At 40.6% G+C, this 15,206-nt stretch overlaps 1 protein-coding gene across 1 annotated transcript in view; it reads left to right on the top strand.

The window, feature by feature from the left end:
• The window catches only part of gucy1a2 (guanylate cyclase 1, soluble, alpha 2), a 51,377-nt gene extending 47,299 nt beyond the window's left edge, over positions 1–4,078 (top strand). Inside the window, exon 11 of the mRNA XM_062552461.1 lies at positions 2,036–4,078. Within this exon, the coding sequence (XP_062408445.1) occupies positions 2,036–2,255 (220 nt within the window). The 3' untranslated portion in view covers positions 2,256–4,078. The remainder of the gene's footprint in view (positions 1–2,035) is intronic.
• The last annotated feature ends 11,128 nt before the right edge of the window (positions 4,079–15,206 follow it).

The raw sequence follows: 15,206 nt of genomic DNA, 5'->3' as shown, positions 1-15,206 counted from the left end.
TACTCGAAAAGGAAAGGAAAAGAGTGAGAGGGAGAGAGATAGAGGGGGAGAGGGGGAGAGAGAGAGGGAGAGGGGGGAGAATAAGATTGAATAGAGATAGATTGTACTGGAGAAGAGGAGAAGGAAGATGGAAGTGAAAGAGTGATGGAGAGGATGAAGCAAGAGGAGTGCAAGGAGAACGAGGGGGAGATCACGAGAGAGCAAGAATGAAAGACGGCGATGGAGAGAGAGGGAGTGCGACAGAGAGAGAGAGAGAGAGAGAGAATGAGAGGGAGAGAGAGAGAGGGAGTTGGAGTCAGAGTCAGAGTGGTTGCCGTGGCGACCACTCTTTAGTTTTGCCGTTCAAGGGCACTTTCTCCGGCTCACACTCATAATTGTTGTGGAACAGAGAGAGCTAATTGGAACAGGTTCCTGTTGCTGCTGCCTGGACTCAAGGAGCCTGTGGGGGCAGGAAAAGAGTGTGTGTGTGTGTGTGTGTGTGTGTGTGTGTGTGTGTGTGTGTGTGTGTGTGTGTGTGTGTGTGTGTGTGTGTGTGTGTGTGTGTGTGTGTGTGTGTGTGTGTGTGTGTGTGTGTGTGTGTGAGAGAGAGAGAGAGAGAGAGAGAGAGAGAGAGAGAGAGAGAGAGAGAGAGAGAGAGAGAGAGTGCCTGTGTGTGTGTGTGTGTTTGTATTCCGTATTCTGTATTCCATATTACATGCAAATTTGACAGCTAGATAAGAGCTGGGTCTTTTCATACGATTTGATTCCTTTCTATTGTATGTGTGCATGTGTGTGTGCTTGTGTGTGTGTGTGTGTGTGTGTGTGTGTGTGTGTGTGTGTGTGTGTGTGTGTGTGTGTGTGCCTGCGTGCCTGTGCGTGCATGGTTTTTGTGTGTGCAGCTGTGTGGTTGGGTCTACATACTGAGGTTCAGATATTCACTATACTGAATGATACATAATAAGAAAGACATGAAGTTTGATTTTAATATTCAGTTGATTTTATTTATGTATGAATGCTCATTCATGTGTGCACTCATATGCAAATTTGATTGTTTGTGTGTGTAATGTATGTGTACAGTATGAATGTGCATTTGGGTTGATGATCACATTTCTCTAATCTGTACTGACTGATATCCTGAAATAAATGTATGTATGTGTGAGTGCATGTACTGTACTTTTGCCTGTAGCTTGAATGAAATGGTGTGTGTGTGTGTGTGTGTGTGTGTGTGTGTGTGTGTGTGTGTGTGTGTGTGTGTGTGTGTGTGTGTGTGTGTGTGTGTGTGTGTGTGTGGTTGTGTGTGTATCCATTGTGTATGTGTATATATACATACTGTAGGGATTTAGCTACAGTATATGGTCATCTAGTTTGCAGCTTTACTCACTAATAGTGATGCTGGTTGTGCCATTCACTTACTGCATAGAACAAAATCACCTCTTTGTCTCCTCACTCTCCCCTGTGGTGTTGATGGCTTTTGATGCGGTGTACTGTTGAAATGGTTGGTGTGTGTGTGTGTGTGTGTGTGTGTGTGTGTGTGTGTGTGTGTGTGTGTGTGTGTGTGTGTGTGATGCGGTGTGCTGTTGATGGCTGTACTAGGGGTCATTTTAGTTTGCTTCGCTGCCATGACTCATGTTGTGCTGCCAAACAAGTGTTGCTAAATTACATTTGTCTTCTTCACTGAATCCATTTCAACTTGCTGTATTTGTAAAGCTCATATAAAACTGTGTACAGTACATACCTATTCATGGGTTTCATGAGGTCCCTTTCCACAGGTGTAGAAAATCAAGCAGATTATGAATGCAAACTGTGTGGTGCTTCATTAATACACCTGTGGAAAGGGACCTGATGAAACCCATGAATAACAGATCCCCAATAGTTCTTCCCAGAACTAAGGAAGGAATTACCTGATGGATTTTCTTCCTTATTTCCCTCCTCTCTTTAATCTCTGTCTACCTTTCCTGCCCTCTCCACACTTGTCTTTTCTCTCTCTCGCTTTCACTCATTCTTCCTCTCTCTCTCTCTCTCTCTTCCCTTCATCCTGTCTCTGTTTCTCTCTTAGGCTCCTGCGAGACGATCGCTCGTTCACCTTCATCGCTCGCTCTCGGCAGGACCTCCCCGACAACTTTCCCAAAGAGATCCCGGGCGTCTGCTACTTCCTGGAGGTGGGCAAATCTCAGAGCCACTCCTCCCTGACCAGCTCGCGCTCGGCCCCGCCTGCTCCCATCCGCAGAGTCTCCTACAACATCGGCACCATGTTCCTCCGAGAGACTAGCCTATGAGGAGACAGGGGATCTGGACGCGGGTGGGTTGTCCCGCCCACCCACGGCATGGACTGGTGTTGCCAGCGGGAACACTTCCTGCTTCCTGCACAAGCAAGGCCCCGCCCCCTCGTATACTGTAGGTGGCTATGGCTGACGGAAGCCTGTGAAGGTCAAAAAGAAGAATAGAGGGGGGGAAAGAAGCAGAAGAAGCAAAGATAAATTATGACTAGATAGAGACATAGAGACTTGATAAATACAGAAAAAAAAAACTTTAAAAATAAACACAAGATGAAAGCCTTTCTACTAACAGGACACAGCCAACGGCATCCACACAGACATGCTTTTGCACAGGCAAACAGAAACGCACACATAACTGCAAACACAAGGACAGACCAGTTGGCACACACACACACACACACACACATACACACACACACACACACACCTTAGCTCACAGTGCTCTCAGCATTGCAGGTACTAGATTATTCATTCGCAGAACTTGGTGCCTTCTTATAACTGCACAGCGGCAAAGAGCAGCGGCAAAGAGCCTCTCCCACATCACCCCCTCTGCCTCCCCTCCTACAGATCCTCTGGCCACTGCAGCGACCTCTGACCCCCGCCGTGGAGGTGGAGCTTGATGGTGGGTGAGGTTGGGTGAAGAGAGGTACTACGGAACCAGCTACTGTTACATTTCTGTCCATGCAAGTGTGGGTGTTTTAGGCGTGTGTGTGTGTGTTTGTGTGTGTGTAGGTATGTGTAGGTGTGTGTCAGGGTGTCTGAAAAGCTCTGTGCTCTTATGCGCAAGAGCCCTAACATGAGGAGTATGTGTGTGTGTGTCCATGCGCTGTGAATGCATAAATGATGTCAGTTCCTGTTTTCTTTCTCTCTCTCTCTCTCTCTTTCTCTCGCCTGCCCCACAGTCCTTGACCTGTCAATCATCCTTGATAAAGCCAATAAAGAGACCGCAGTGCACAGGTCATGCTTCGTAGGTTCATTTCCTTTCACAAGTCTTGTTGTCGTTACACATGAAGTCACTGAAGAGGGGCTGAATCACTCAGACAGCGCTGGGTATTAACACACGGATTCTTGGAATTAGAAAGGTCCGTGATGGACATCAGTCCAGGGAGGGTACTATTTTTTGGAGAAGTATTAGACCTGTTCAAAGGATTTACTTTACATTACATTTACACGACTTAAAATTCAGGAACTAGAAATTACATACGTTTCCTCTCCGTCCTCCTCACATCCACACGCGCTCATGTTCTTAATCCTTTCTTCTCCTTCTCCTGGTCTCACCTGACTCCCAGAGAGAAGGGAAGTAAGCTCAGGCTTTCCCTACGGAGATCCCTTTAAATCCCAGGAGGAAGAGAGCCTAATCCCACAGAGGGACATGGGTGATCTCAGACAGTAAAAGTGAGATCAATGTTAAACATACACACTCAGACACACTCAGACACACGCAAACACACACAGACACACACACACACACACACACACACACACACACACACACACACACACACACACACACACATAAAGTGGTGACATTGTCCTTACATTTAGATTTATTACATTTAGGAGACACTTTTTTGACATACTGTACATTGCAGGTCTATGAAAGGTTTGTCTACTGACAGAAGGGAACATAACGTTCATACTCTGAAGACACGGAGCCACTGAGAGGGTCTGTCCCAAATGTCCTGTGCAGACAGTCCAAATAGCCTCACAGCCTCTCTCTGGCGGCCAATGGCTGGACAGGCTGGCAGGCAGACACACACACACACACACACACACACACACACTGGGCGTAGACTGAAGGTCAGAGAGAAGCGTGCCCAACCCAACCCAACCCAGCCCCCCAATCCACTCCCCATCCCGACCCAACCCCGCCAATCCACTCCCCAGCTTGACCCAGCCCCCCCCCCAATCCACTCCCCAATCATCACTTGTCATATGCACAGACATGCACACAACACAACATGCAATAATCTCCCCGATCTAGAGATGTGGTTACAGCAGTTGGGCAGTTATGCAGTTATGCAGCCAGGTAGTCAGGTCAGCCTGCCTTAGTGATTTGTTATGTTTTGCAAATACATCTCCTATCATGTACCATGCATCATGACTACATCAATCATTCGGAGGGTCAGTTTAAGGTCAATCTGATGTCCTTTCAAGGTGAATTGTGTTTAGGCACAAACTGCAAAGAGAGGATGAAGACAGGGTTCATGTTGGAGCCCGCTGAGAGTTAACTTTCGTTTGATTTTTTCTTGGCTTTGTTAACATTTCATACATTTCTGTGGCCCCATTTAAAGAGTAAGGTCATGCATATCAGCAATATGTGCAGCCCCACCTTATCCTTAGCCTGTTTTAATATCCTGAACTGAATCTGTTTGTGTTGTAAAGAATTGTTACTGTGGTCTGCCGTTTTTTTGTGTGTGTGATATTTTTACAGCAATAAGCAAAAACTGCTGATGCTTTATGTAAGCAGAAGTACTGTCCCCTCTGTTCTCCCACCTCCTGTCTGCCATGTTCCATTCTCTCTTTATTGTTATGCGGCTCGGTTCTGGTTCTATGAAGTTGTGTTGCTGTAGAGACACATAGAGGGCTGTTATAGCACAGGTACTGTAGATTTGTGTTTACTTACATCCATCATATTCACCAGGCCAGTGTTTTTTTGTGTTAGGCACACACACACACACACACACACACACACACACACACATACTGTACATGCGGCTGCAGCTCAGACAAGGGTTTTGTGTGCTACACGGTCTTAAAAAATAATGGTGTGGAAGTGTGTAAGCTTGTGTGTGTGCATGTGTGCGTGCATGCATACTGTACTGTATGTGTGTACTGTATGTGTGTGTGTGTGTGTGTGATTATAGCCATTACCATCCATGGGGGGTCTTGGAGCAGTCAGTGCCATCTAAAAAACACTCTTTTGCATTTATTGCTGAGGAGTGCTGAGACCTGGGCATAGTTGTTAAATGTCAGGGGAGCAGCAAACACATTAAACTTAATGTTGCTCATCTCTGCACGGAAATAACCTTTCTTTTTCTTTCGCACCATTAGAAAGGACACCACGCTGTATTTGATTTTCTATTCTTTCAGTATTACCAATTGCCAAGTAAATCCATTATTAGTTTAAACCCTCCTGAGTTTATAAATAGACCATGTGAGAAAATTGATTTGTTATACATCTGTACATACTCGAAAGAATTTGAACAATATATCGACCATTGCCTCTTGTGTGTATGTATGCACATATGTAGATTGTACAGATATTATTTTAATAACTGTCAAAATTTTGAAATATCTGTAAGTGCCAATATTTGATATATTTTCAATGAAAGATCAATGACTACTACTATTTGAAGAAGGACATGGCAAATTCCCTGTAATCAATTTTAGAACTCTGTACCCCACAAATTTTGCTTATTGGTGTTATCTAATTTTGTCCTCATGAAGTGAGTGTGTGTGTGTGTGTGTGTGTGTGTGTGTGTGTGTGTGTGTGTGTGTGTGTGTGTGTGTGTGTGTGTGTGTGTGTGTGTGTGTGTGTGTGTGTTTTATGTGTTAATCTGTCTTGTTTGTTGAATAGATCACAATGGTTGCTTAGCAAAGCAGCATTTAAGGCTTTGCATCCAATTGTTCATTAATTGAAAGGAGTTCTACACCAAAGAGCTTCATTGTGTAAATAATTGTAATGTATATGCTTACATATGTAACATATAAAATTCTTCTCACATCTGATATGTAAATATATATATGTAGATATGTTTAATATGTCCTACAGTAAAATGACAAATCAGACTATGTTTTTTTTTGGAAATAATCTGTGATCCCTAGCTAATTCATTTTCCCTCAAGCAACAGTGTGTATGTGCATTTAATTTTCTTCACAGTAAGTAAGCAAGCCATGCAAAATGACATGTAAATAAATGCCACCAGATACTATTTAACAAAGTTGGTAGCCTCTGTGTGTGATTATTGCATTGTTGTGGTTTAAACGTGTGTGTGTGTGTGTGTGTGTGTGTGTGTGTGTGTGTGTGTGTGTGTGTGTGTGTGTGTGTGTGTGCGTGTGCGTGTGCGTGTGCGTGTGCGTGTGCGGGTGTGTGTGGGTGTGGGTGTGTGTGGGTGTGTGTGGGTGTGGAGGCGAGGGTGGGGTTGCCAGTGTGTTTGTTCTGCACGTAAATTTGAATATACTGTACGTTCACTTCTGCATTTGTGTGTGTGTATGTGTGTGTGTTGGAATATCTCTGACGGCCTATGAGTTTCTCCCGGTCTTTATTGTTGTTGTTGTTGTTGTTGTTGTTGTCATTGTCACACACACTGCTGCTCAAGAGAGCTCTTCAGCACAAGAGAGAAGGTGAGCTGAGACTACTGTGTTTATTTTGTTTCTACCTCTGCTCTCTCTCTCTCTTTCGCTCTTGTGTGCTTGGAATCATGCATGATTTTACTTCCGGCTGTGATACAGGGTTGCCACAGGGTTTTCATTGTGTGTGTGTGTGTGTGTGTGTGTGTGTGTGTGTGAGAGAGAGAGTGAGAGAGTGTGTAGCTCAAGGTTAGAACTGTATGTGGGAAAACATGTTTTTTGAAGTGGTGCTCCATAGGATTGTTTTCTCTCTCTATTTGACACACACACACACACACACACACACACACACACACACACACACACACACAACCAAGATGAAATATTTATAATTACATGCAATATTTAAACTTTCATATTTTGTATGTTTTCTCACCTCACCTCACCCTGTGGGGATGGGAGAAACTTCACAGGAGAAAAACTGTTCACACTTCATAATACACATAATAACTAATATTTTACAATGCTTCATAATTTATGAATATTGCCAATTGAAACATTAATCTACATTAATCTAATTAATACTATAAACATGAATTATAGTATTAGGAAGTGGTTTTATCCACACCCTAACTAATCATTAGTGTGATATGTTTAATCATTATTTTCATAAAGGCATGCCTACATGTAGGTGTACATAGTTTCTTGATCATTAATACACCCATTTTAACTAAATCATAGATAAGTCCTTAAAATGACTGTTAAATAATGGAAATATAACTTAATTTAAAAAATAAAATATTATTGCATGATTTATTAAGTATTAAAAACAATTTATAAACATATTTTAGATGTAGGCTTATTGACTATGAACAAACCTTTTATAACTATGAGTACAAATGCTTTACTGATGAGAATTATTGTAGGAGCAATACTTTACAAATGATGAACAAACCTTTTACTAACTGTTTACAAATGCTTAATAAATGATGAATTGTGTGTATATAGAGTGTTACTGAATTTAACATGTACTTAGACTAGAAACAGCTCTGTATACGTACCTCACCACAACCTGGAGTTGTGGGCAACAACTAACACCTACTCTGGAGAGAGAGAGAGAGAGAGAGAGAGAAAGAGAGAGAGAGAGAGAGAAAGAGAAAAAGAAAAAGACAGAGACAGAGATTGAGACTGAGAGAGGGACAGAGAGAGAATAAGAGAGGAACTTGAGAAGGAGACGTGGGTAGAGGCATAGAGGAGATGAAAGGTGGGGGTAGGGGGCTGTGCTGTGGGTTGGTGAAGGGGAGGAGGGGTGCACATGCGGGTCAGTGAGGGTTCCTCTGTCACCCAGAATCATGGTCACTGTCACCATGGATGAGAGAGAGAGAGTGAAAGAGAGAATGAGAGAGAGAGAGAGGAAGAGAAATGAGTCATCCTTAACTGGTTCTCAGTGTGTCTGTCTGTGTTTGTGCCTGTCTTGTCCTTGTCTTTCTCACTATCAATACACACACACAGACACACACACACACACATGTGTGTGTGTTTGTTTGTGTGTGTGTGTGTGTTTGTGTGTGTGTCTGTCTGTCTGTCTGTCTGTCAAATTCAAATTCAAATTCAAATTCAAAAAAAGCTTTATTGACATGACAAGAGCTCTTGTGTTGTCAAAGCAGACATGTGATAATACAACAGATACAATATCTGTTTTGGGAAAAAACAAAAGAAGAAATCTTATCAAATCAAATCAAAATAGAAAGAAAACTTATAATGATGATAAGCTAGCATGCTAGCTGAAGGAAAGAAAACTTATATTTCTTAAATCTAAATAAAAAGGAAACTTATTTTAAACCTATATAAAAAATAGTAATAATAATAATAAAAAAAGAAAATCAAACATTTACCAGAGAGATGAAACTTAACATAAACTTAAGTACTAAACTGAGTATATGTCTTGGACATATACTCAAGTTCATAAGATAAAAAAGGAAACTTAAGATAATTATTCTTAAGAATAAAAGTAAACTTAACTTAAATTTAACTTAAAATGTTCTCTTGTTTTATGGCATGTTATTATGTAATCTGCAGCTAGGTTTGAATACTGTTCATCTTCTCCCAACAGTAAACATATTTTTATATTGAGGGGCAGGTTTACAAAGTTATTATTTTTTTTACTGAATTCAGCAAAGAACTGTTCTCTCACAGATGAATTAATGGAGCAATTTAAAAGGAAATGTTCCTCGTTTTCTATGTCGTTTATGCATAAGCTACAATATCTCTTGTCTCTAGGTACCCATGTTTTTTTTATGTCTCCCTGTCTCTATATGGAGGTTGTGGTCACTTATTCTATATTTGGTAATAATTTTCCTTTTCTTTTGATCTTTAATATTCATTAAATATGGTGCTATACAGTAGCTCCTATTTAGTACTCTATATATTTCCAATTTAGGATTGTCTTTTATTTGTTCCTCCCAGAATTTGATAAAATGTGCCTGATTTGTCTTGTCAATATGTTTAAGTAAAGATTTTGGTATCTGGCTTAGGTTCTTGATGTTATTTTTGTTTGCTATTTGAAATAGGGGATCATTTTGGTGGATGAGTGATTTATTCTTAAATGTTTTGTAGTGAAAGGTGTTGATGTCACTTATTTTAAGGTGTATCCAAAATTTAGAGGCTCTCTTGTCAATGTCTAGGAAAAGGGGAAACCTTCCCAGTTCAGAGCGGCTGGCTAGGTTGGAGGATCTTCTGTGTATCCCTAGGATGTCTTTACAGATGTGCAGATGCAGAATTTCTGTAGGGCTTTGGTCCCACTTTGTATAGTCTAAGCTATATATTGGACCCCAAATTTCACTGCCATACAGAGAAATGGGTTTGATTATGGAATCAAGAATTTTGAGCCAGAATTTAATTGGTGGGTTGTATTTGTGGAGTTGTTTTTTTATTAAGTAATATGTTCTTTGTGCCTTCTCTGCTAGGTTCTTTATTGCCATATTAAATTTTCCAGATGAAGTAATTGTAAGTCCTAAATAATTATAATGTGTTACTTGTGTTAAGGCAGTTTCTCCAATTGTGAAGCTGGTTTCTTGTCTAGGTACTCTTGCTTTCTTTTGAAACACCATTATTTTTGTTTTTTCAGTGTTAATAGGTAATGCCCAATTTTTACTATATGTGTCCAGGATGGTCAGACTATCTTGCAAGCCCTGTTTTGTTGGAGAAAGAAGCACCATGTCATCCGCAAAAAGGAGACACTTTATGTCTGAGTGGTCTAGTACAAAACCAGGGCTTGTTGATTGTTGGATTACGATGGCTAACTCATTTATGAATATATTAAAGAGTATTGGGCTCAGACTGGAACCCTGCCGAACTCCCCTCCCTTGTTTAAAGAATTCTGTTCTGGAGTTGTTAATCTTGACACAGCATTTATTTTCCTTGTACATATCTTTGATTATAGAGTATACATTTCCTGTTATACCACTCTCAATGATTTTCAGTAGCATGCCGTCATGCCAGATGGAATCAAAGGCCTTTTTAAAATCAACAAAACATGCATATATTTTTCCTTTACTTGTTTTTTGAACATATTGTTCTGTGAGTGAGTGGAGAGTATAAATATGGTCGGTAGTTCTAAATTCTGGGAGGAATCCAATCTGACTCTTACATAAAGTGTTATTGTTCTCTAAAAAAGTAAGTATTCTTGTCTTCAGTATATTACAGAATATATTGCCCAGAATGCTGGTAATGCAGATACCCCTATAGTTGCTTGGGTTCATTCTATCACCATTTTTATGCACTGGTGTTATGGATCCTTTGTTCCACACCAGAGGAAAGAATCCAGATGTCATGACCAGGTTGAACAGCTTGAGGATTGCTTTTTTTGCTAATACTGTACTATGTTTTAACATTTCTGCAGAAATGTTGTCATTTCCACAGGTTTTCCCGGTTTTCAGTGATTTTATTTTTTCGCTGAGTTCCGATATAGTTATTGGGTTGTCTAGATCATTTTGAAATGATAGAAATTGCTCCTTTTCCTTCAGTCTTTTGAGAATTTCCTTTTGTGCTTGGTTGTTTGGGTTTTCTTTGAACGTATAGAGTTCTTCGAAATGACGTTTCCAAGTATTTCCGTTTGTTAAAGATAATGAGCCTTTTTGTTTAGAGTTATCTATTTGGTGCCATTTTTTCCAAAAAGAATTGGTGTCAATGGCTTCCTCAATCTGTTCAAGTTTATAGGTCATGAACTCTGCTTTCTTTGACCGCAAAAGCTTTTTGTATTGTTTCAAGTTTTCTAAGTACTTTGTGCGTATTTCTTGATTAGCAGGATCTCTGTGTTTCATATTTGAAAGAGTTCTAAGGACATGTTTTGCCCTAAAGCATTCTTTGTCAAACCATTTTTCTATTGAATGTTTTTTCTTTCTTGGTGGTCTCCTTTCTTCTATGACACCAGACATACGGCCTATCTTAAAGAATATTTTTGTCAGCTCTTCTGTAGCTGTGTCAACACTGGTTCTTTCAGTGGTGAACTTTGAAAATAAAAAAGTAAATATCATGTTTTCGATCAATATGCTATTGGATGCTGATTCATATTTCTCTTTACTATCATTTTTCCATTTGTGTTTATATGGGATGAGGAATAGTGTTTGGGTGTCATTTTGGATTTGCATCCTTTCAATGTTCAAGAGAATTTTAATTTGAGAGTGGTCTGACAAGGGAAGTTGTGGCATGACCATGAAAGCTTTTATTTTTCCATGTGGCATGTCTGTTATGCCATAGTCTATTACACTGTTCCCTAAATATGAGCAATATGTATAATTTCCTAAAAAGTCACCAGGGGTTCTACCATTTAAGATATGCAGTCCAAGATTTTTGCACAGGTTTAACAGTTGTTTTCCGCTTTTATTGGTTATGGCATCAAAACTTTCTCTTTTAGCAGGAAACTCTGTGTTTAAAATATTTCCACCAAATATGTGATTGTCCCCCTCTGGATGTATGTAATCAAGCTCCCTCCCAGTTCTGGCATTAAAGTCACCACAGAGAAAAACTGACCCTTTTCCCTGGAATTGTAATATTTCATTGTGTATATTTTCAAATACCATTTCATCGTAGTAGGGTGAATTTACAGGTGGCATGTATAAGGCACATAGGTATAAAGCTTGTTCATATTTCTCATATTCAGTGGTGTTTTTCATTATCTTTAGCCAGATGTGAGATTTCCCTTTTTTTACAGGTTGTATGTCATTTGTTAGACCCTCTTTATACCATATTATAATGCCCCCTGATACCCGGCCATGTTTCACTTTAGACTGTTTCATGGGGGGGATGATTACTTCCTTGTAGTTGCATGGACAGTCAGTTTTAAGGTCTTTGTTGGCCCATGTTTCAAGTAGAATAATTATGTCAATATTTTTAATTGAAAGTTGGAAATTAGGGTCGGATGTCTTTAAACCAAAAGTAGAGGAATATAATCCCTGTATATTCCAGCTAATAATACTTAATGGCATCATAACATATATTTCTTTAGATGTTCTTACAGATGGAACTTAGCTTAAATATACTTAAAATACTTTTAGATGGCTATTATGGCAAGTAATAGCTCAGTGGTGTTGTTCTAAGTGTTTAAAGTTAAAGAAATGTAATTTGGTTTAATAGTTATGGTAAAAGCATAGAAAAGTTTGCAAAAAATGAAATAAATAAGTAAGTAATAATAATAATAATAATAATAATAAAAGTAGAAGTAAAATAAGATAAAATCAAAATGATATGAATAGAATATGAATTGAAGAAAACAATAAGGTTAAAGCAGTACATACTTAAGGCCTATGGGACTGGTCAGTCTAGTAACGTGGAGCAGATCAAGGCCAGCATATCCCTTATTTGACTTTGCTTGTCCTGGGGCTTTGTTTGTTTGGTTGCCACTGCTGCAAAACTCTCATGGCTCTGTGCAGTAGTCTCTGTTGTATAGCTGTGCTGGCTCAGAGCTGTACCCACATTTGTATCGGTGCCTTGACTGGGTGGGGGTGGGTTGAATGTTGGGGTTTCAACGTTACTTTTTTGGTGAATTGTTCCATTTTGTCCTCTTCCAGTGCGGTCATAGGCTGTGTCTTTTATTGCCTTTGCTAGTATGCTGACTCCTTTTTTGTTCAGGTGTATGTGGTCATACAGGTGTTCAAGGCAGATATCGAGGTGTTTGACTAGATGAATGGCTGGAACTGGGGTACAAAGTTGCTGTAGATCCTTGTTGATTTGATGTATTATCTGAGGAGGCTTATCTAGTCTGGGGAGAAGGGATGATACAATGATTTTGGCCGATGGTGCTAATGTGGCTGCATTCTTTGCCATCTCGCTAAGAGTCAGTGCAATGTCTATTTCTCCTGACATGAGGTCATTTGTACCGGTGTGAATGATGATATGAGTGGCATATTTAATTCTTTCATCCTCAAGCAGTTGTGGTATATGCATTATGGTCGGGCACCAGAGTTTCATCACTCTTTTTTGGGGGAATAGACGGTTCATGTTCAGGAATTTTCCATTTGAGTCACTAAGAAGGATAATTTCTGGATTGTCTTGGTTATGTTGAGGTCTTACTTGACCTGGGGCCTGCCTTTCTCTCTTTTGCCATGTGGTTTGTGAGGTCTGTTCAGGATTGTTGATGAGTTTCATTGAGGATGTCTTGGATGGTGTTGTGGTGTCCACCTTTAAAGGTTGCATGGTGCTGTTGTGAGGGATGACTGGGGAAGGAGAGGGGGTTGGTTCATGAATGTTATCCACAGGTGTGGGCAGACTTTTCCCCCTTGGTATTTGATAGTCCCTCTGGAGCTCCTCAGTTTGATTGAGGTGCTCGTCTCTGAGGCAACCCATCTCTGTCTTTAGGGCCAGACTGGTCTCTTTTAGGTCCCTCTGGAGCTCCTCAAGTTGTCTGGAGTGCTCGTCTCTGAGGCAACCCATCTCCGTCTGTAGGGCCAGATTGGTCTCTTTTAGGTCCCTCTGGAGCTCCTCAAGTTGTCTGAAGTGCTCGTCTCTGAGGCAACTCATCTGGGTTTGCAGAGCTAGACGGGTGTCATTCACGTCCCTCTGGAGTTCCCCCACCTGTATGAGGTTCTCGTCTCTGAGGCGACGTATCTCTCTCTGCAAGGCTTGGTTGTTTTCTTCCAGTTCCCTCACTGTGCACCTTAGAGTTTGAATTTCCTTTTTCTGGGTGTTAATTAGGATGTTTAGTTCTTCACCATTCAGGTTGGTCTCTCTGAAGTCTACAAATTCCCTCTCTAGCTTGGCCAATGCATTCTTAAGGGATGTGATTTCTGTAGATGTGGGTGCTGCTGGAGCAGTTTTGACACTTGTCTTCGTGACCTCCTGGTCCAATTTTAAACAGTCATTTGTATCTTTGTTATTGTTGACTGCATTACGAAGAGAGCTGAAACTCTTCTCAAAGTATTCTAGGCTATTTTCTGAGCCCTGAATCATGACTGTGCCGTTGTTGTAAATATTGATGGTGAATTTGCCATTATTTGTGTCAATCTCATCAATTGTTATTTGTCTCCCTTTGCTTATGCCACCCTTTTTTACTTTTTTGTATGTGTGACACAGGGCTGTATGCCAAGCTCCTGGATTCTTGGTGAAGAATTTGAGGTCACATTTTACTTTAACTCCTTCTAAGACTTTGTAGTCAGCAGTAAGAGTCTCTGGCATCTCCATTAATTTTTTCAGTTTATATTCTTTCTTTTCCTTCAGAGATTTTACATGTTCTGGCAGTTGAATCTCAAAAATGCTTGTCATAGTTTGACTATTCTTCATTGTCTTAAAAAGTAAGTTGTTAGTTCCACTGTTTGAACATCCAAGAAAAAAAAAATACAGGTTCATTCTCATTCCAAGAGAAGGAGGGAAAAAAAAAAAAAATGCTTTTCTTGTCTGGTTAGTTAGGCTGTATTAGCTTTTCTTCATTAGGTTATATACTGTATATATTGTCTGGTTAGGTAGGCTGTATTAGCTTTTCTTCTTTAGGTTTTATATATATATATATTTTCTTCTGAATAGGTATTTCTTGCTCTCTTTTTTTTACTGGTTGATCTAAGCTTTTCTTCAGTTATCTTCAGTTAGCCTAGCTTATAATTAGCTAGCTTATAATTAGCTCTCTCTCTCTGTCTCACACACACACACACACACACACACACACACTCACACACACACATACCGTACACTCTCACACACTCATAGACACAAACACACCAATGTAAGCTAGTTGGCACACACCCATGTCAGAAGTCAGCCACATATATACCATGCAAATAAAGATGTTCTCTCTCACACACACACACACACACACACACACACACACACTCACTATGCGTAAGCGTTCTCATGAATGTATGGGTGCATGCCAAACCCACAGTGAACCCACCACACACGCGTGCACGCACGCACGCACGCACGCACACACACACACACACACACACACACACACACACACACACACACACACACACACACACACACACACACACACACCAACCTCCCCACTGTAGGCCCACTCCAGAGTGGTCAGTACCTCAGCAACATGCCTTCTGCATCAGGAGAAGGTGTGTGTGTGTGTGTGTGTGTGGTCACCTGCTGTGTGTAGCCCAGTAATAGCCAGGCCGCTCTGCCGTGAGTGTTTGCCCCTGTGGATGTGTGTGTGTG

This window comes from Sardina pilchardus, chromosome 13 (assembly GCF_963854185.1).
Source record: "Sardina pilchardus chromosome 13, fSarPil1.1, whole genome shotgun sequence".
NCBI lineage: Eukaryota > Metazoa > Chordata > Actinopteri > Clupeiformes > Clupeidae > Sardina > Sardina pilchardus.
The sequence above is the reverse complement of the archived record's forward strand: the minus strand, read 5'-3'. Positions and strand labels throughout refer to the sequence as shown.